The sequence below is a fragment of the Ictidomys tridecemlineatus genome, chromosome 6, assembly GCF_052094955.1.
Source record: "Ictidomys tridecemlineatus isolate mIctTri1 chromosome 6, mIctTri1.hap1, whole genome shotgun sequence".
NCBI classification, from domain to species: Eukaryota; Metazoa; Chordata; class Mammalia; order Rodentia; family Sciuridae; genus Ictidomys; species Ictidomys tridecemlineatus.
Genome location: NC_135482.1, coordinates 197873323 through 197894620, shown reverse-complemented (window position 1 = coordinate 197894620; position 21298 = coordinate 197873323). Strand labels below are relative to the sequence as shown.

Below are 21298 nucleotides of genomic sequence, written 5' to 3'. Positions count from 1 at the left end.
AATAGAAGTCTGGTATGAGTAAAGTTCTCAATAACTGTTTATCAGAAGTTTATGGTTAGAGTCAGGCCCAGCAGCATATACATACATGCAGTTCTAGCAACTCAGGAGGCTAACGCAGGAGGATGGCAAGTCTGAGGCCATCCTGGGCAACTTGGCGACACCCTGTCTCAAAATAACGAAACAAAGGGCTGGAGATATAGCTCAGTGGTATAGCACTCATGGGTTTAATACCCAGTACCACCAAAAATAGTAAACCATCAGAAAAACACTTACTGTTTTACATAATGTAGACACAGCTGTCACCAACTTCACAGAGATGATGGATGCTCAGTTCACCTATGCGGTGGCTCCATGGACACTGTACAGCAGGCTGCAGAAAGAACTGAATTCCCATGTTCCAAGCTAAAGAGAACCACATTATCACTAAGGAATGATTATCACCCAGGGGGTCGTGAAAGGACAGATCAAAACACCAGAGGCTAGTCTAAGTCAGCGGTCAGCAAACGTTCTGCAAAAGGCCGGAAAATAAGTTAACTTCAGCTTTTCTGCCCGTGCAGTCTTGATTACCACCACTCAACTACCATTTTACAAAAGCAGCCACAGACAATACATCAGGAAATGAGCATGGCCGTGTTCCAGTGAAACTTTATTTATAGACACTAAAATTCAAATTTCATATAATTTTCATGTATTCATGAAATATCTTTTTTAACCATTTAAAAACATAAAGACCATTTGTAGTTCACAGGTCATATAAAAACAGGTGGTGGGCTGGATTTGATGGGTGCAATTTCCTGATCTCTGTCTAAATATATATTCTTCTTTGACATGAATTTATCTGCTGGCAATTAGGTAACTTCTACTTCAATATTGAGGACAGTTAATACACAATTTGCTTAAGGCTTTGTCTAAACTGCTGGTGTATAAATTTTTAAGACAAAATTTAAAAAGTACTTAGGCTAAAATTAAATATACTGCTAGAGAAACAAACTGGCCAAGTTTCATTTATTCTTGACATCACACCTGTACAACTCACACACACAACAGGAAGCATACCTTGGTTTTACAACAACATCAGGCTGTGCTTCCAATTATAATACAGCGAGAGCAAGATCTCTGGGAAATGTACATTTATACACTTGACATAAGTTAAAGATGACCACACTATGATCTATGATAGCAAAAGCGTGATTTAAATTCTATCACTAGACCACTTCTTTTGGGTTCATAATAAAAATGAACCCAATCATTTAAAAATGGCCATTGTGGGAACAGGCCAGTATATAAAATATTTGCCACGTAAAACTTAACCCTTTACCTGTTTTTGCAGAGCTGGGGATAAACCCAAGGTCTGGGGCTTGTTGAGCACTTTTCCACTGACCATGTACCTTCTTAAAATTAATCTTCCAACTTTGAACCTTTGTTATTGAATTGTTATATGGATGTACATTATGGTACAAGAAACAAATGTGCCATAGGCTGTATTTTAGCAACCCAGCTAATTAAAAAAATGTTCATAATGTGTAACATTATTTTTTATTAAAATAAAATAGATAAATCTTTTCTTATCACAATGTATTAGGTTGCTTCCAAGTCATCCCCCCACACACAAAAGAAAAAAAAAAATCAGTCTGAGACTCACGTAAGTGTTTAATTGAAACCTATATTTGTAGTTCCTAAAATGCTGATCCACAGACCACTGTCTTCTTACACACATATACCAGTGAGAACAAAAGGTGGAGAGAGTCACTGCCATCCCTGTGAAGGGAACGGTGCCTTCTCCAACATTCCTTGAAAATACACATTTGACAACCCTCACACCTCAGCACAGGTGGCAATGTAATAAATACACTAGCTGGTTCTGTTTTCCCCACTACTAGTGAATGTCCACAAACTACCTGTTATAGGCTCTCTCTTTTTTGGACTTCTCCAATGCTTTGTCCATGGTTTTCTCATTTTCCCCCCGACACTTGGGACAGTACCACTTGCCCTTTGGTTTATGATTGAGTCCCACGCATGAGAAGTGGAACCATTCGATAGGGCACTCGTCATTGTCGCAACCTATCATTTCTCCATAGGAGACCTGATTGCACAGACAGTACGTGGGCTCATTTGGGTCGATGGGAAGGTCTGCAGGGGATGCTTCCCTCTCTGCTTTGGCCTTAGAGCGTTTTTTCTTCTTCGAGGTCTTTGCTTTCTTCTCCTTGGGTGTTCCTGAGGTGATGTCATCATGGTCATGATTATTAGATGCATTTTCTCGATTCTCATTGTTGCGCTGCCTCCGGGAACGTTTGTTATTTGGCTTTTCTGCCTGCGTGATTGTCTCATTCTTTGACTTATCTTGGCCAGCTTTGCCACTGTTGCCAGTGGTGTCATTGATTTCCTGATGTGTTTCAAAGAGTTCCACATGACTATCCACTTGTCTGGTCCGGTTCTCCACCAGCTCCACCATCTGACTCACAATCTGAATCTTCTCATCGCCCAGTTCCTGGCTCCGAATCAGGGCTCTCTGGATGCAGTGTAACACTCGGCGTTTCTGGGCACCATCTGTCTCTCGTTTAAATTTCTCGTAATATTCGTCCAATTCCTTCAGGATTTCTATAAACAAAATAATATAAATTACACATCCAAGCTATAAATATAAATACTAGTGAAGAAATCCACTCGATTAAATAAGCCTTTTATTTAACTCTTTAGTCTATAAAAAAAGTAACTGATAAGGATAGATAAGACCAAGGCAAACTTTTCATATACAAATCTTACCACCTGTAGGCCTTTCCAGAGACTTTCTCACTGTTGAACAAAGTGCAACATCAACATAGTTCCTGTTTAGCCGAGTACCTTCTTATTTGTCTCTCAAAATACCCCAAGGGACTGGACACAGTTCAGAAGCATCAGTGAAAAGTTCCAATTTAGGTAAAAGTGGTTGGGGCTAATTTTTTTTTTTCCTATTAAATTGATAGTTAGAGGGGCTGGGGATGTGGCTCATTCGGTAGCAAGCTCGCCTGGCATGCGTGCGGCCCGGGTTCGATCCTCAGCACCACATACAAAGATGTTGTGTCTGCCGAAAACTAAAAAATTAATATATTTAAAAAAAATTCTCTCTCTCTCTTAAAAAAAAATTTGATAATTAGATCTTATAATTCCACCATTTGTATTCAAAATTTTCTCTAATAAAAGCTTTTATTCTAATGTATGAACGTCTAAAATACCCTGTGAGAGAACGTAGACAGATTTTGACAATGGTTATGCCTGGGGTTAAAAGGCCCAGGATCAGACCACTTAATGAACAAGGCCCTCAGTCACCTGTTACTTTACGGCCTTTCCAGGGTGTTATTGGGCATTACTGAAAATAACAATGGTTTGGTCACAATAAAACAGACAATTTAGTGTTGCTTTCAAACAAAAATAGCAGATTTTATTTTTTATAGCAATTCCATTTTTAGAGCTACAAAAGTCAATAGATTAAAAACATCAAAAACAATCTGAAGACAATGCACGTGATTTTAAAATGTATTTTGGCAAATATAATTAAAGAAATAAAAGCTATTAAATAATCCAATTAAAGCAAAACTATATATTCTTACAAAAAACCTATTAAAATACCTAGAAATTCCCAGTTATTTTAAAAAAATAGTATACACTTCAATCCTGAAATCTTCTTATAGTCTTTTAAAACAAAGAAACTACCCTACACTCTTCAATTAGGAAGTGGATGAGAAGGGGAGGGAGTTGGAGGGAATGTCTGGAATATTACCACCCACTGAGCTTTCGGATCTCTTTAGCTGTAAGGTATAAACCTGGCTGGGAGTGGTGGCACACACCTGTAATCCCAGTAACTCAGAGACACTGAGGCAGGAGGATAGTAAGTTCAAGTCCAACATAGGCAATTTAGTGAGACCCTGTCTCACATTACAGAATAAAAAGGGCTGGGGATGTAATTCCATGATGGAATACCCCTTGGTTTGATTCCAGTACCAAGAGGGAGAAAAAAAAATAAAGACAAACCTGTCACTAGAGTAAACACATGAGCTTAAGCGAACAAGAAGAACAATGAATAGTTAAGATTATATTCCAAACTCTGAAGATATTTCCCAGAGGAACCATACAGACCTTACTACCAAAATGGTGGAATGACTAGCCTCACCGCCTTAATTAACTCAACAAATCAACTGATCCAACTTATTTTATCAGCTATTAAAATGAGCTTATGCCATTTATTTTTAATATTCTGCTGTCTAAACAATGGCATGCATTTCTTAGATGTTCTAAGCAAAGTACTTTATCAACAAAGTCACAAAGAACAATAAACAATGTTATTAACACCACTGCTAAATAGGAGGTATTCTGCCAGGGCAAACTGCTTCTTCTACCCCAAAAGCTCAGCTTCAGACTGCTGCTGACCCTATCTTCTAAAAATATCCCACATCAAAGTACCAGGACTATAAAAACCTTAAATCTTACTTGAGATTGCAGCAAGTTTAATTTGGTCTGTCCAATGATGAAAACTGCAAATTTTATAAAAAGTTGCACGGATTTCCCTTAGCATTTTCAAATTTGGAAAAAAATTCAAACCACCTAATACCATGATAACTAACCCCTCCCTAGGGGTTTATCTACATCTGATGCTTACCAAGCACAGGCTGTCAAGGAGGTTAGACTTGCAACAAGTTTTAAAGGAAAGGCTTGGTTTAGTGTCCTGGGGCTCTGGCGACACCTCAACAACCACGGCCGGCTCGCTGCAGGGACAGATGCAGGAGGGCAGGGTGGCACTAGGCGGTGTAGGGCGCGCATTATGCGGAGGGCGGCGCGGTAAGCTCTACCATCAGGCGTAGACAACAGCTTTCCTGGGTGACACAGACAGAATCCCAGAACTCGCGGCCCTAAGACCCCAAACCCGCCGTCGCTGCCTCTCGCTTCAGGTTCCTGAGACCCCTGGGTCGGGCAGGCTGGTCGCATCTCGGGCACCATCCTCAAAGCCGGATCCCCAGGAACACACTCCTCATCACTCGCGATTCTGGGTCAGCAGAGGCAGCGCGAGCCACAGGGACTGGGCGGACGTCCAGACCCAGAGCCAAGGAGCCGGCGGCAGCCATTGCACCGTGCCCGGAAGTAGCTGGGCTCAGTCGTCAGCGGAGCCAGGGAAAGGGGTCGAGGCGGACCGACTCCCGCCAATGGGAAGAGGAAAGCGCGCCCCGCCCCGATTGCCACCACCTATGGGGATCGAGGGGCCGGAGAGCGGAGGCCAGGATCGCTCCAATCAAAGCGCAGTGCCGAAGAGTACAGCCCACCCCCTCAGTGCCAGGACCCAATTCGAGGCGGGAGGCCGGGCGACCCGAAGACATTCAAATCAACTCGACCTCCGCCCTCCCGGCCCGCCCCTCTCAGAAAGAGGAAAAAAGACAGCGGAAACAGATCCATGCCAGTCATTACACAAGGCCCGCCCTCATCCGGCCTGGTCACCAATGGCTACGCAACAGATTCATAAGGACATTCCACGGAGACGCCAAGGCCAATCACTAGGGTGCTAAGGCGGAACGTTCCGCAATATGCTAATTAACTTCCTATAAAAGTCGCTGCGAAGCTACGTCCGGAGCAGAGCGCGCAGGGGCGCTTTCCCGGCAGGGTTCTCTGGTGCGTTCGCAAGCCAGCTTGCCTTCCATTTCACCCCCTCCGACGCTTCCGTTTCCCTGCTGCGCGGCCCTGTAAACACGAGTAAACTCGCAGAGACGATCCACGTTCAAAACACAACCCACAGTGCCCTGACTGACCCGCGGTAAAGTTTCCCTAACAGCGAACAATTCCCGGCGGACACTAAGCCTCCACCTCTCTGCCACTCCGGGCGGCTGGGTCTCCAGGAAAGGACCCACAGGTCCCCTCACCTGCCACAATCCTCTCCAACCAGAAGTCGGCCAGCGCCCCCCGAGCGCAGCACAGATGGGCGCCTTCCCCGCCTCCGCTCCTCCCCTTCCCTTCCCTTCCTACTGCACACCCGAGAAAAGCCCTCATCCTCCGCAAACTACACCGGCGGTGTCGCCCCTCCCGGTCGGCCCCGCTCCATGTCCAGCGCCAAGGGCCGGAGGGGGCTGGGCGGGAGCAGCGGCGACCCCGATCGAGCCCTGCCCCGTACTTTATGTAACACTCGGATGCAGGACCGGGTGGGGTACGGCGCCGAGGGGCCCGGTGGCGCTAGGGTCCGCGGGCACCGCGGCCCGCAGCCGTCCCTGCAGCCGCCAAGCCCGCGCCCCGCAGCCGAAGCGCTCGCACACCCCTTCGCTCGCGCCGCCGCCCGAGCCCCCTCCCCGAGGACGCGGCGGAGCCCCGCGCCCCCTCCCCCGCAGCACCCGCCTCATCACTTCACTACAAAGAGCGCTTCGGTCGCGCAGCCTTGCAGCGCGCCGCTCGCGCTCCTTCCCCCTCCGGGTCCCGGCTCCGCACACAAGGACCTTGGTGGATCAAAGGCGCCCCAGACCTTTTGTTCCTGTCCCGACGAGGCCGCCGCAGGGGCCGCCGCTCCCTCCGGGTCCAGCAGGACCAGCCGGCCGCGGCGGCCCGGACCGCGGGGATGGACGCGGCCGCCCCCGCCCATCCATCACCGCCGTACCTTGGTATTTCGCGTCGATCTCCCGCATCAGCGAGACGTTCCTCTGCAGGTCGAAAGGCAGAGACTCGATAGAGTCCAGGTAATCCTCCACATAGTTCACCAGGTGGATCTGCTCCCCGTTGGCAGGACTCAACATGGTTCACCCCGGAGGTCCCCGGCGACTCGGCGCGGCTTTCCGCTTCCTCCAACCCCCCGCCCCCCTCAAAACAGCACTGCAAAATGCAAAGCTCTCCCTCTCCCGCGCCCCCCCGCCGCTCCGGCCCGGCCCGGCCAGCGGCTACATCTGCCGGGGCCGCGGGGACCCCGGCGCCTGCGGGCGCGGGCCGCGGTGGCGGAGGCTCCCGGGCTCACGCCCCACCGGCCGCGCAGGCCCCCTCCCAAGCGACAGGCGGGCGCGGGGGGCCGCGCGTACGAGCGCGCACACACCCGGGAGAGGGCCGAGCGCCGCGGCCGCCGCCGCCCACCGCCGCCGGGCGGGGAGGGGAGCCGAGCGGGGCGGGCAGCGGGAAGGGCGCGCTCGGCAGCCCGCCGCGCCGCACTTGTCCAACGTGGAAAACCCAAATACCAGTTTCAAACACTTGGGAAACATTCAGCCCCGCGCGCACCGCGCATGCGCCCCACCCCCCCGCCCGCTCCCGGCGGCTGCCCCGCCCCCGCCGCATTCACGCCCCTCACCGTCCCGGGCCGGGGGGGCGGAGGGCCGGGATGCCGGCCTGCGAGGGGGCGTGGCCTTTCCCGTCACTTTCGCTGGGGCGAGGGTCGCGGAAGGGACAGCGACAGGGCCGCCGGACTGGGGCGACGGGCGAGGCGCAAACTTTACTAGGAGTTTGGCACTTGATGGCGAGGCTGTTGGGAGGCGTTGCACGCCGGCCGGGAGACGCGGGGTGGTGGCCTGCTCCGCTGAAGACCTTCCCGGGACCTGACTGGCCGCGGGACGGCCGCCTGAGAGACTCCGACAGTGGCAAACCACCATTACCTCTCCCGGCCTTACTCTACTCGTCCCCGCCCCGCCGCGCAATATAAGTACGAGCCGGAAAAGAACTGGCAACCCGGAGAGCCAATCCACTTGCAGACCTTACCTCTGCGGCCAATCAAGACGGAGAGGGGGCGTGACAAATTCGGGCTCCTCCTGGGCTTCTACTACTAAAGTCTGGAGGCCGGCAGAGCGGGTGGGCATTGGAGGGGCGGAAGTGCTGGCGCAAGCGCACTACCATCAACAGCGGCCAAGGCCCGCGCGGGAGGGGGACTGAGTACTGTAGCGCGGCAGGACCACCACTCCCAGCAGCCTTGGCGGCTTCCGCGGCTGCGCTGTTCACCACTGCCTTCCCTTTGTCACCTCCTGGAGCTCGGTTTGGAACGGCTTGGAGACAAAGGGGCCCGAGAGCAAAGCTGCTCCCTGGGACCGAGCCTCTGCGGAGGGCGGGCCGGCGGAAAAGATGCTTCCCTGATTCCTGGCCCGTTAGGTGCCCTCCGAGCGCTCTCCACTCCCCACCTTTCGGAAGGACCGCCAACACCTGGGGCGCTGGCGGCACTTTAGTGTCCTTTGACGCCCCGAACCCTCTTTAACCTCCCTTCCACCATGGCTCCAGGATTTAAGACTTTCTGAAAAGCCCGACTCTGAGCCCTCCGTTGCCTAGACGACCGGATGGTCCGCCCCGCCCCTTCCGGGACAAGCCACGCCTCTCGGTCGTGGCCACGCCCCGGCGGCGCTCCCGCCTTTGTCCGCGCTCCGCTGTGGTTCCCTTGGGCTGGCTTTCGATCGCTGCAACTGGAGTTGCGTGCCGTCGGGTCCCGGCCCCTCCGCTTGGCTTCTGCTCTGGCTGGCTGGGAGCGGCGCTGGGCAGAAAGGTCCCGCGTAGGGTGGCCTGTGGCCCCAGCCGTGCCTCCCCGGTTTCCCCCGTCTCCGAGTCAGCAGCGTAGGGTTCTGCTGGAGTCCCGGATTTATCCTGCTGCAAATCTGGACGCACGGCCGCACACAGACACTTGCAGTTTAGACGGGCACACTTTCCGGTATTTGAAGATTTGAAATGTTACGTGAAACATATCTGTTGGAATTTTTTGGTTTCCTGCATAATCCAGCACAAATTCGGACTAATCTAATTCAGTATTTGTAAATAGAGTGTTTACCGCTGGGGTGCGCATTCCCTGGACCCGTAGGTTATTTTGTGACGTGGATATTGGGGCAGCAGAGGAGACTGGATTGAGCTGTATTTTGAATTGGATAGTTCACATTGGAGCGTTGCTGCGGTGCTAAAGGACGAAACGTTTCATTTCGACCACACGATTCACTGGCCACTGGTTAGCACAAAACACTGTGACGTGTGGGAAGAGAAACATGAAGTGAATAAAGTGTAGAAGGGGGTGCAAGGTTGAATTTTAAATATGCCTTTTTCGCAAAGAACATGTAAGTAACTTAAAAGCACAATAGTAAAAAAGAGAACCTGTTTAGATTCTTTTAATCCTAGCAGTCATTGGCCTGAGAATGAACAGTTTTTAATCTGGACTCAAGAATAAAGATAGCAAGAATTTATCCCATTCAAAAAGAATCTAGCTGGCCAGGCTCAGTGGTGCAGGGCTGTAATCCAAGCTGCTGGGGGAGGCTCAGGCAGTAAAATGGCTAGCCTCAGTAATTTAGCAGGACCCTGTCTCAAAAAATAAAAAAGGCTGGGGATGTAGCTCAAGCACCTCTGGATTCAATCCCCAGTATCAGAAAACAAAGATTAAAAAAAAATAAACTGGAGTTAGAACTAGCTTATTTTTCAAAAAGTCACAATATTATCTGAATAATTATTCTTCTTCGTGAACTTCACAGATGCATAAACCAAAAGGCTTCTTATTCATTCAACTGGAAATATTTGAGTAGTTCCACCACGTGCCAACTATTGTTTTATGTGCTTGGAAGACAGTAGTGAATAAGCAGTTTGACCTCCATAAAACAATTAATCCGCCCCTTAGGGTAAAAAGTCAGAAAGTGTTTTCTAAACATACCTAGAATACCAATAGATAAAATAACCATTTATCTTGCATTTTAAATATGGCGCTAAGGAACAGTGCTCAATTTTTGAAGAATCCTGACTGTTTCAGTTTTGCTTTGTGGTATATTGCTAAACTACACATTAAAACTTTTTTCTAAAATTACATGTCAGGCTAGAGCAGTTGTATAGCATGTGCAAGGCTCTGGTTCCATCCCAGGCCCTGAGTTTGATCTCCATCACAATAAATAAATAAATAAACAAAATTATATTTCTAGTTTAACTAAAAGCATTCAAACCTATGAAGAAATGAATGTACAGTTCATGTTTTGAGGTGGTTAAAATATCTATACTGGGCTAGGGCTGTAGTTCAGTGGCAGAGTGCTTGCCTAGCATGTGTGAGGCACTGGGTTTGATTCTTAGCACCACATTAAAAAAAAAATTAACAAAGTCATGCTGTCCATCTACAACTTCAAATCTTTTTTTTTTAAATCAATAACTAATCCATCTTAAACTTGAAAGTCCCTAAATGATATGTCACCATAATTTCCTCTACTTTGGATTTTCATGATTTTGTCTTGAAAGAAAATGGAGCTGGGTGTGGTGGCATATCTCCATAATCCCAGCGGCATGAGAGGCTGAGGCAAGAGAATTTCAAAGCCCCCCTCAGCAAAGGTGAGGTGCTAAGCAACTCAATGAGACCCTGTTTTTAAATAAAATACAAAACAGGGCTGGGATGCGGTTCAGTGGTGAGTGCCCCTGAGCTCAAATCAGGGTACCCCCCACTACTCCCCAAAAATGAAAATGTAATCCTGAGAACTATATTTTATTGTCATTAAGGACTAAAAAATGGCATTAATAATATTTTGGAATCAATTTTAATTTATTCTGACCTAGATTAGGCAGGAGATGGCTTCAAATTAACAGATTCTCTTTTTAGGTATATGTGCTAGTAAATCTTCCAAGTCACTGTAGAATTCATTGTGCAAAACCAATATTTTTTCATCATTAAATATTAGATTTTATTTATCATTGCTTGGTGATTCCCAAATGTTGTAAGAAAAAGTAGAATTGGTGCCAGTCAAAAGCTGAATACATTACAAGACTAGTTTTCTGAAAACAAAAGATATCATTGTTAATTTAAAAGTCATGATTTTCTTAGGCCAATCCAAATATGCCACCTAGCCAGATTAATTTTTTTCTTTCAGCTATCCAGATTCATGTGTAGGATTTGGATGTCAGTGTTATAAAATTTTTTTCCCCAAACTTCTACTGTAACTCTTTTCTTGGATTTCTCATGCATCCCAGCTTTTGTTTGTTTTGGAATTTGGGATTGAACCCAGAGTTACCACTGAGCTCCATTCCCAGCCCCTTTCATTTTTTATTTTGAGATAGAATCTCACTAAATTGCTTAGGGCTTTCTAAATTGCTGAAGCTGGCGTCAAACCTACAATCTTCCTGTCTCCACCTCCCAGATTACCGGACCAGCTCTTGTCCTTTTTTTTTAAATTGGCATTTCTCTGATTAGAATCAAAGCTTTCTCTATCTGGTATTTTACTGCCCAATCTTCCTCTCTCCTAAGTGGACTTCATGACAAGATTCAGCAACATTCAATGAGTTCTTTTCTGAATTTAGTGCAGTGTTTAAAAAAAATAATAAGTTAAAAAATTTTCAATCTCTAGGAGAGAAACATACACATTTCACTAGAAAGAAACAAGAGACAATTACAAAATAACATCAAGACAAGTATTGCACTGGCAGTGAGGAAGTGGTGTATTCCAGAGAATTTAGAACAGGTATAGATCATGAATGGTTAGCAAGATGTATTTGGGCTTCTAATTTGGTACAGTTTAACTTTGTGCAGGAGAACATTCGACTATAGTTTAGCTTGAAACAATTGCAGAGTTGGATTCCAGGACCTTGAGAAAAAAATTTAAGTACTCTAGGAACACATTTGTTTGTCTCTACTTTGCCTTTTAAGAGAATATAAAACTAAAAAAAGAACTGAAGAAACTGCTGTTTTGAGAACTGAAAAGCAAAGGGATTTTTTTTTTAAGATTGTTTTGCAAACTGCCAATAGGGGCACATTTGTCGATACTATTTGAAAGTAACTCTCAGAACATTTTTGTTCTCAAAGAATGGATGATAGCTGTTTTACTGTTAAAATGAATCCCAAGCAGGCAGTTCCTGCTACGTGTACTTGATGAATGGGAAGGTCTTCTAGTCTTGGTCTTTCATCCAGAGACCCCCAAGAGAGCGCTAAGGCACTTTTGTACTGTGTGTTGGGCTGCACGTTGTATTGTGATGCAGACATGCTGTGTGAATGTTGGGGTGCAGTGTTAGGATACATACATTCTGCATGTAGGGTGCACATTTTCTTAGGATACAGACATGATGCATGTTGAGGTACAGACGTGCTTCGCGGGCCGGCGAGGTCCAAAGGTCCATGTCTCCTCGCTGCGGCCGCGGGCTCGCCGCCGCGGAGGGGCCTCTGAGCCAGGGCTCGCACTGCGTCCCCAAGGGTGTGCAGCGCGACCTGCGCTAGGAGGGAAAGCGCCGCAGGCCCGACGGTCCCTGCAGCCTTCCCGCCTCTCCGCCCGCCTCTAGCCCCACACCCCGGCGCCGAGGCCAGCCCCGAGCTGGGGCCGCTGCCACCTCCTCTTCCGGCGGCGGGCGGGCCTCTCCCGGGGTGTGGCCTGGGCGGGCTCCAGGCGGTTTCGAGCTGGTGGGCGAGGCCTCGGTAGGCGGGACGAGCCTCGGGCTGGCGTCGCGGAGCCTCGGGAGGGACAGGCGTGGCCTCGGGCTGGTAGGCGTGGCTCCAGGCGGCGCGCTGTGCCTGCGTAGCCTGGCGCGTCGCGGTCCCTCGCCAGCCGAGGACATGCTGCGGGCGCGCGCGTTCGGCCTGCTCGCCCGGCTGCTCCCAGCCGCGCTGGGCCCGGGGCTGAGCCGGACGGCGTGCGAGGGGCGCGGGCGGGCCTGGTTACAGCCGGAGGGCCGCGACACGGGCGTGCAGGTGTACAACAGCCTCACGGGCAGGAAGGACCCGCTGATCGTAGCCCGCGCGGACGCCACCTCCTGGTGCGCGGGCTGGGCGGAGGGCGGTGCGCTGGTGGGCGGGGTCGGTGGTCCGGGCGTGGAGGACAGGTGCGGTGGGCGCGCCGCCAGCCTGGGACCTGGGCACGCGCAGCGCAGGTTGCCTGAAGGGCCTGCGTGTGGGGTCCTGCAGCTGAGAATGCAGGTGTTTCACGTGACGGGTCTTAACTTGTTCCCAGGTATAGCTGTGGACCAACTGTATACGATCACGCACACCTTGGCCATGCTTGGTGAGTTTCCTGGATTTTAGTTTTCACCTATCAAGGGACCATTTATTTGGGAAAGAATAAACCTTTACGGGCTTTTAAAATCTCTAAAGTGACAATTTAAGGGTACTGAATAATTACTAAATTACTCCATCCCAGACATCGTGGGAAGAACAGTAATAGTTTCATTTGGTTTGAGTAGTAATTCAGGGAGGCAGTGTGGAGTAGCTGCTGTAGGGGCAGAGGAGGCAAGGCACTGAAGACAGCAGGAAACAGTTTTATTTGGCTGCAGCCAGGTTCAGAGGCCACAGTTTTTGCTGTAATCAATCAATCCCCTGAACCCCAAGTTCAGGTAGTTGCAGAACTTTATACCCAGAATGTATGGGGAGGGGCTCAGAAGTTCACAGCCTGCAGAAGTTCACATAAAAGCAGCTTTTCACCGTTCTGGGCAAGTTAACCCTTCAAGGACAGTGCCTGAGAAGGGGAGAGCTTCTTCTCCCCTTCCTTTCCTCCCCTGCCAGCTGTTACCATGGAGCCCAATGGGTAACTTCTCTTATCTTAAAAATGTAGACATCTCTGTGAAGCCCAGCTCAAGGCCAGAGGCCTTGCTAAAGGATTTGTGTGTTTTTTTTTTTTTTAATCACATTTTGCACTTGCAGACACACTTCTAGAAACTACTATACTGGATACATGTTTATGAAAAACAAGTAAAGGGGCCTTCAGCACCTGGAGTGCTGATCTCTTCCAGGCCAGTGGCCAAGTAAAATAGAGTAACAGGAAAATAGGAAGTTTAATTACATGGAACTTTTGCTTATAGTCTTAAATAAATCAATTGTGGTGAAGATTTCTGGAGAAGCTTAGTTAAGATTTTATTTTTTGGAGGAGGTGGGGTACTACTACATAGTAAAAAGTTTTGGAATTAGGTGTTTGGGTCAGGGTTTGGTGAGATCAAGAGGCCAGCGTGTGTTGGGGGAGGGGGTGGTTATTTCTGGCTCCTGTCATTTATTAGCTTCCTGGCATTGGATAACTCACTTTCTTGCTCAAATCCTAGTTTATTTCTTTTTTTTATTTTTTTTTTTATTTTTTAAAGAGAGAGTGAGAGAGGAGAGAGAAAGATAGAATTTTTTTTAATATTTATTTTTTAGTTAGTTCTCGGCGGACACAACATCTTTGTTGGTATGTGGTGCTGAGGATCGAACCCGGGCCGCACGCATGCCAGGCGAGCACGCTACCGCTTGAGCCACATCCCCAGCCCTTAGTTTCTTTCATTTTTCTTGTGGTATAGGAGATTGAATCCACAGGCACTCAACTATTGAGCTACATCCCTAGCCCTCTTTTTATTTTTCTATTTTGAGACAGGGTCTGGCTAAGTTGCCGAGGCTAGCCTCCAACTGGCCATCTGGCCCTCCTACCTCAGCCTCCTGAGTTGCCAGGATTACAGGTGGGCCAGGCTTCAATCCTGGTTTCATCATCTTTGAGATGGGGATGATAATATCCCATTCTTTTAAAAATCTTCACAGCAATTTTAGGACTGAATACTCATAAAATCCTGTTTAACTTGCACTTGCTGTGTGATGTGTTTTAAGGGCTCAGCCGTTATTGAGGATGGTGGCCTTCCTGAGTCACACACTACGGAACGTTGGAGCAGGGTGTAGCTTGGTCTGCCTCTCACCATGCACTTTCCCTCTTGACATCATGGCTGTTATGTGCTCTGCACACCTGGTGCCTTCAGAGGGACTGAGGACAGCTAGGCCCATTTGCTCCACTGGCATTCTCTTGGCCTGGCTGCTGTCCCTGTGGACTGAACTGAATGTGGCTGACAGGAGGTCCCCACCTCTTGCCCACTCCAGGCTCTTCACCTTCCTTCCCACATCTTAGGCCTGTGATGGTTTCAGTGGCTGTGGGCTTAATCATTTAATTTCATTAGCATGACATAATTATTTCAGCACCAACAGAGCGGGGACCAGAGAGTGCCTGCTTCCCAAGGCACTTGGAGCCTGGTCAGAGCTCAGCCCAACCAAAAGAGACATCCAGAAGAGGTTGGCAGAGAAGTGCCAGTCCTGCTTGGGGAAAACAAATCAGCCAGTTTGGTTCATCTAGGGGATTGGAGGGGCCGGCTGGAGCCAGACAGGGAGGGTGTTGAATTATCTGGTCCCAGCAGTTGAGATTCCGTCTTGTAGGGAAGGAGTGGAGAGGAAGTGTCTCTAGTGAAAACTCTGGGAGTCCAAGGGACCTTAGCAGTCATCCAGTGGGTTTGGGATGTCATCACTCAATGCTTGCGAAGCAGGCTGCGAGTGGCACTCCTGGCTGACACCGTGTGGTTGTCAGGGGAGTCACAGGAGGCCCTGGAGGCCTCGGTTCTCTTTTTGTTTGTTTTTGCTTTGTTCTGTTTGTTTGTAGGTCTCTAGCTCTTGATGCCCGTGCATCTGACTTTGGCTGTCCGGCACTGCAGAGTGTGCATGCACAGGAGCAGCTACCATGGATACAACCCACTTGCAGCCCCTGCCAGTTCTGCCTTTTCCTGAGGGCACTTCTGGGGCTCAGCCTGAGTTCTGGAGTATGTCACCCAAGTCTTGTTGCCATCTGTTTTAGGTCCTAATGTTAGTTGTTTCTTTTAAGTCTCAATTCTGACCAGGTACAGTGGCTCATGCCTGTAATCCCAGTGGCACAGGAGGATCATGAGTTCAAAGCCAGCCTCAGCAACAGTGAGGCACTAAGCAACCTACTGAGACCCCGTCTCTAAATAAAATACAAAATAGGGCTGGGGATGTGGCTCAGTGGTCAAGTGCCCCTGAGTTCAATCCCTGATACCCCCCAAAATAATAATAATAATAATTTCAATTCTGTGGAGTTTTTTCCACCTCCAGAGGGCCACGGAGATGAAGATGGTAGCGATAGCTTGTGTTCTTTGGAGTTCACGCTGCCCGAGCACCTGCATGCATAACAGTCCTATGAGTTAGTGGAATTTTGCCCAGTTTATAAATAATCAGACTGAGCCTCTGAGGGGGTAAATATCTTGGCAAGGAGTTTTTGGAGGTAGTTTTATCATTATGGTCAAGCTGTGGCCTAAACTGTTTGTGTGTGCTTTAGGAGGAGACTATTAAAGTGCTAGGATTTTCTTTCTGGAGGAAAATGATTTTGTGAGCTCAGATTTAGAGAGGCTGCATGGATGATAGAGATGAGCATGAGATTAGCTGACCTGGGGTTTCAAGGTTGCTTTCATGGGAGAATAGCCTCATGGTTTTCACATGTTTCTGCCCATTCAGTTCAGAAAAGAGTACAAGCCTTGAGTTGTTAAAATGCTTCTAAACTCTTTTGGTTTTAAAATCTGACTCACTTGAGCATGGCATATAAACAAGTCGCTGTTTTTTCATTTCTAGAATGGTTCATATTCTTAGGAGTAACCTGATGCACCCCTAAGAGGATCGCACTTGTCCTGTTTATATTATTTACTTCTATGCATTTCATGATAGTGAGAAATGCACTATTCTAGAACATGAACAAGAGTAGCAAAAACTCTCAGTATTATAACTACCTTGTAAGATTGTATTATGAATTTTTGTACATTGAAATAGATGTGAATTCACTCAACAGCTCTAAAACTAAAAAATGCTAACATTGTGTCCTGAAATTGATGCAATTCCATTGTCAGCTTTTCCCGAGGCCCCGTCAGTCAGAAGGCTGTTCCTTGTACTAGCCCCATTTGGCCATGGCTTGTGCTACACAGTTCAAGTTGGGTAGCAGGATGTTATATTATAATGCACTTTTTCAAGGATAATAATAATGGTTTTGTGCAATCTAAAGAGAGCCCAACATTTTTTTCTTTCAGTTCATATGTTAGATTTGATATAATTCGAAGGATCCTAACCAAGGTTTTTGGGTGCAACATAGTCATGGTGATGGGTGTTACAGACGTGGATGACAAAATCATCAAAAGAGCCCATGAGGTAAGCACAGAAGGTTTCCGTTCATCAACACTTGATCCATCGGTGGCAGCTGCTTTTTTTCATATTTTACGAGTTGTTCTCACACCTTGTCATTCATACGTGGCCCAGTAGATGTGACCGTATTGTAGTGGCCAGGAAAGGCAGTGAGGCCTGTGGAGTGGTGGCCCCAAAGCCTCACTGCACAGGGGTGTCCCAGCTTGAGTCCAACCCCTACGCGCCCTCACCCTGCAGGGAGGCGATGCTCTCTCCCCCAGGCAGCTGGCTCTTGGCACTGGGCGTCCTGTGTTTCTGCTGCTGGCGCCTTTCATTTCTGTTTCTTGGTAGAAGGGGCTTTTGTACTGGGAACACTCTGTCTCTGCACTCACTGGTTGGGTGGGGCAGAGCTTGTGCTTTTGTTAACACATTTTATTTAAGGTTTAAATTTTTTTTGAAAAATGTTTATATAAATAAATAAATAAATAAATTGATACCAGCTTAATATCATCACATACCAAAAAAAAAAGAAAAATGTTTATAAGCAAATAGCCTAGTCTTCTTACGTTTTGGTATAAAGTTGTGAACTTCATAACTTTTTAAAGCAAGATATAAAGCAAATCCGAGAGGAAAATAAAGTAATTTTACTAATCAAAAAAATTTTTTTTCTTGAAAGACTGTCATCTGCAGAGTAACTGCAGGAGCAGTGCAAAGACTGCCCACACCCTGCCCAGGATTTCTCGACGTGACTCTGCTATGTGCACTTTCATCTTTTCTTTGTGTAGGCTCTCTCCAGCTTGGTGCCCCTCTTTGCTGAACACACATTGTGACTCTTCCAGGAACAAGGACCTGCATTGCTACCCTATGTCCCTCCCAGCCAGGAAGTGGGCATGATGCAGTGTGCTGGTGTCGGGGGAATAGCCGTCCCCGCCACAGGCCCATCCCAGGGTCATCTCCATCCCTGCAGTGCCTCCTTTCTCTTCTGGTCTAGGACCCTTCTGGAATCTTCTACCCTTTAGTTCCTGTGTCCGAGTTTCCCTCAGCCTGTAAAAGTCCTTGGTCTTCACCCCTTCTTTATCTTACATCCTTGACAGTCTCAAACATGATAGGACTTTCACTTTGAAGGACATTTCTACATTTTACAGGGAAGGGTAGGGAGTATGGGAGAGTCTGCATCTTGTGTAGCCTTTGGGTCAGGGCCACAGGCCCAGGGCTTCTGGCTGCAGGCCCTTTCAGCAGGGCCTTGCAGGTGTGAATGGCTCAGTTACTGAGGCATTGGCAGCAAGCATGTCTTTCCTGCTCAGGTTGAGGACCCCAACAAGGTCTGGTTCCACACCTGTCAGAGCCTCAAAAAACTTGGTGGGTGAGAATATCCTTGCCAGACAGGCGGAGGGTTGGGAACCTCCCTGAGCTCTCCTGGGTGGCTGGGGGTGCTGTGTCCTGCGTATCATCTCTGCCAGAGGGCTTTGTGGGCCCTCGACGTTGTCTTTTCTGAATTCCTTGCTGCTGGGAGTCAGGAATGTGTTCCCTCCGCCTCCTCGGAACACTGTGCCTACTGGTATGATGGTGTGAGTGGCTGATAGTGCCGTCACACAGCACAGCACGCATCCCTCCTGAGTCTGATGAAGACCATCAGTGAAGCTGACCTCATATTTTTGTGAACAGTTATCTTAGGATAGTCTTTCAGTACCTTTGCCTTTCAGTGCTGGTGCAAATACTTGTCACAGTGGGAACTCCACTGTGACAAGTGGGGAGGCTCACTGGAGCCCCCGCCTAGCCCACCTCCCTGGACAGGCAAAGTGCCCTCCTCTGCAGTGCTGCTGCAGACTGCCTGGGTCTGGGGGTGGGGCTTGCCTGGGTTTAATAGAGCACATATTCCTAGTAGTCTTCCAGAGTGGGACTTCCCTGAAGTCTGGCTGATTGGAAGCTGTCTGTCTTGGTCCATTCTGTGCTGCTATAACAGATTGCCGTATTCTTCCCTGTCCTCAGTTTCTCTTTCCAAGGTGTCAGTTACCCTTGGTCAGCTGTGGTCTAAGATCTTAAATTGAAAATTCCAGAAATAAATACCAGTTTTAGCTTATGCGGTGTTCTGGGCAGCATGACTGGAGCGCCCCCTCGCTCCACCTGCGCTCACCTGCCGTCTGCCCATCAGATAGACTGACAGGGGCTTGCCACTTGTGTTCAGCCATGGCCTCAAAGCCAAGAACACTTCGGGTGTGTCAGAGAGAAGCTGTGAGAACTGTTGTATTGTATCCTCATTTGTCGCTATAAACCTTTTACTTTGTGTAATATATAAATTAAACTCTAATATATGTATGTACATGTAGGGAAAATCACAAATTAAACTTTGCCATACGTGTGTACATGTAGGGAAAGCCACAGTATGCACAGGGCTCAGTATACTATGATTCCAGACATCCACTGGGGGTCTTAGAACATGTCCGCATAGATAAGGGGAGTCTATTGTAGTTCTCGCCTAGAAATAGCGCCCCATGCTTCCTGGAAAGAAGGTGGATTGTTCTAGAACATCTTTTTTTTTTTTAATGAATCTTTTTGGCAGCCTTTTTTTTAGAGAGGGAGAGAATTTTAATATTTATTTTTAAGTTTTCGGCAGACACAACATCTTTGTTGGTATGTGGTGCTGAGGATCGAACCCGGGCCGCATGCGTGCCAGGCGAGCGCGCTACCACTTGAGCCACACCCCAGCCCCTGTTCTAGAACATCTTGAGGCTCAGTCTGAGTGCAGAGGGCCAGCATAACAGAGTTCCCTGTGGGGGAGAGTTCTAGCTTGAAGTGCCCCGGGGTGATGAGGGACAGCTAGGAAATAACCCAACGTAACAAGGACATGTCCCCATGTCAGCATTGTCTGGGATCCTGTCACAGTGAGAGAGCAGTTCTGTGCCAACATGTGGCATGACTAGCTGCTCAGAAGTTGAACTTTTGGTGGAGTGGCTCAGTGGTAGAGTGCTTTGGGACACACAAATAAAATTAAAATCAGTGGTTCGACTTTTAGAGTGATTCCCCTCCTTGACCTCACAGCAGCCGACTGGCATTCGTGTGGAATGGCATTCTCTGTGGACAGGTTCCCGGGGCTGGGCTCCTGTGTGGACAGGGCGAGCTGCTGGTGTGGATAGTAGTTGGTGAGCCTATCAGTGCTGGTGTCCCTGGTGTCTGTGTGCACAGTGGTCCCATCAAACTAGGAGAGTGGACACTCAGTTCATGTGGAGCAGCAAAAACAGCAGGAGTACAAAGACTCAAAGAAGAATGTTGAGGAGTGGTCCCACCATATGAAAACAGTTAAACGCCGAGGAGAATGTTCTGTTTCCATTTATTGTTATTATTATTATTATTATTATATTTATTTATTTGCATGACTGGCCTGTAGTGAGCTGCGTGTGTCATTCATTCATAGGTGTTTGGGATGGATGTGGAGATGGTGTGCCCTGTGGACACATGGCCCTTTATCCCCAAGTGACCCGGATTCCGTCTGCCTCCCGCCCACTGCCCCAGCAGCCCCTGACCTGCCTTCTGTCCCTGTCAAGGCTCTGAAAGTCAGATTGTACAGAACCTGAGAAAACAAGCAGTGGACCCCACGAGACAGTCCACACACAGGCCCAATAATTAAGGGGGATCTGTTGTATGATAAAAGATGGCATTTCAGATCCATAGGGGAAAAGGTAGACTATTCATTAAAAAGTGGTGACAGTTGGTTAGCTATCTGGAGAACAAAATATACCAAATAAGCCAAATTTGAGGCAGATCCAACATTTAAATCTAAAAGGAATAGATCCACAGATTACTGTAAGAGACCCCAGGACGCTCCTAGAGCCTCAAGTAGGGGAAGGCTTTTCCCAGTATTTCCAAACCCAGAAGCCACTTCCAAGAAAAGATTCAGAAATATAAAAAATTACAAAATGTAAAAATAAAAGCTTCTACATGCCATAACCTTAACGTTGAAAAAAGTTGAAACTTATATCACAGATAAAAGGTTAACTTCTTTTATATAAAATTACTTTCTATAAATCAATAAGAAAAAGACCACAATTCAATAGAAAAATGAACAGGGGAGTTTAGAAGTCATTAAATAAGAATGGTTCCTAAACATGTGAGATATTCTAACTCACTCTAAATAAAATTAGTTTAAATTACAATTATAACAGAAAAGCCTTTGGGTGTTACAGGGACAGAGTCTAGAAGTTTGCCAACACTGTGCTCGTGAGGGTGCGGGAAGGAGATGACCTTGGTGTTGCTGGTCAGGTGTCAGTAGTAATTCCCACAGCGGGCAGTTTGGCAATGGCCAGTCAAGTATGTGTGCATGCTGCCTCTGACCAGTGCTGCAGGCTGGACGGCGGGGGCCGCGTGAGCCTTGGCTCCGCTTCTGCCCGCTGCTGTTTTCACCTGCTGCCTTCCTGCTGAGCGCTTTCGCGGGTCGCTGTCAGTGCACGCCGGCTTGCGATGCTGCAATCCGGCTGAGCACAAAAACACAAGCCAGATGGAACTGAA

At 48.0% G+C, this 21298-nt stretch overlaps 2 protein-coding genes across 10 annotated transcripts in view; one reads left to right on the top strand and one right to left on the bottom strand.

Annotated features, from left to right (window-relative positions):
- Positions 1-625: 625 nt before the first annotated feature.
- Positions 626-8169, bottom strand: Ing1 (inhibitor of growth family member 1). Of its 4 annotated transcripts, none has more exons than XM_013360202.4 (2): positions 7684-8169; positions 626-2598 (listed from the first exon to the last, which is right to left on the bottom strand). In XM_013360202.4, the coding sequence occupies exon 2, from the start codon at positions 2450-2452 to the stop codon at positions 1895-1897; it is 558 nt and encodes a 185-aa protein (XP_013215656.1). In that variant the 5' UTR covers positions 2453-2598; positions 7684-8169; the 3' UTR covers positions 626-1894. The 4 variants fall into 4 exon arrangements, with proteins under 4 accessions (XP_013215656.1, XP_077872466.1, XP_077872467.1 ...); XM_078016340.1 differs by lacking the exon at positions 7684-8169 and adding an exon at positions 7280-7608; XM_078016341.1 differs by lacking the exon at positions 7684-8169 and adding an exon at positions 6605-6825.
- Positions 8170-12385: 4216 nt separating this feature from the next.
- The window catches only part of Cars2 (cysteinyl-tRNA synthetase 2, mitochondrial), a 38923-nt gene continuing 30010 nt past the window's right edge, over positions 12386-21298 (top strand). The window contains exons 1-3 of one of the 6 annotated variants that reach the window (XM_040281715.2): positions 12388-12654; positions 12849-12899; positions 16705-16822. In XM_040281715.2, the coding sequence (XP_040137649.2) occupies positions 12455-12654; positions 12849-12899; positions 16705-16822 (369 nt within the window). In that variant the 5' untranslated portion in view covers positions 12388-12454. Of the gene's footprint in view, positions 12655-12848; positions 12900-15275; positions 15433-16704; positions 16823-21298 lie in introns of those variants that run through there. The other 5 variants (XM_021729575.3, XM_040281716.2, XM_005316983.5 and 2 more) reach the window with 5 other exon arrangements.

Coding starts and splice junctions, on each gene's coding strand:
- Ing1 (XM_078016340.1), bottom strand. CDS start 7,577: ATGGTGGTTTGCCACTGTCGGAGTCTCTCAGGCGGCCGTCCCGCGGCC. Junction 2,599..7,279: donor CGCCCCCCCGGCCCGGGACG/GTGAGGGGCGTG, acceptor TTTTGTTTATAG/AAATCCTGAAGGAATTGGAC.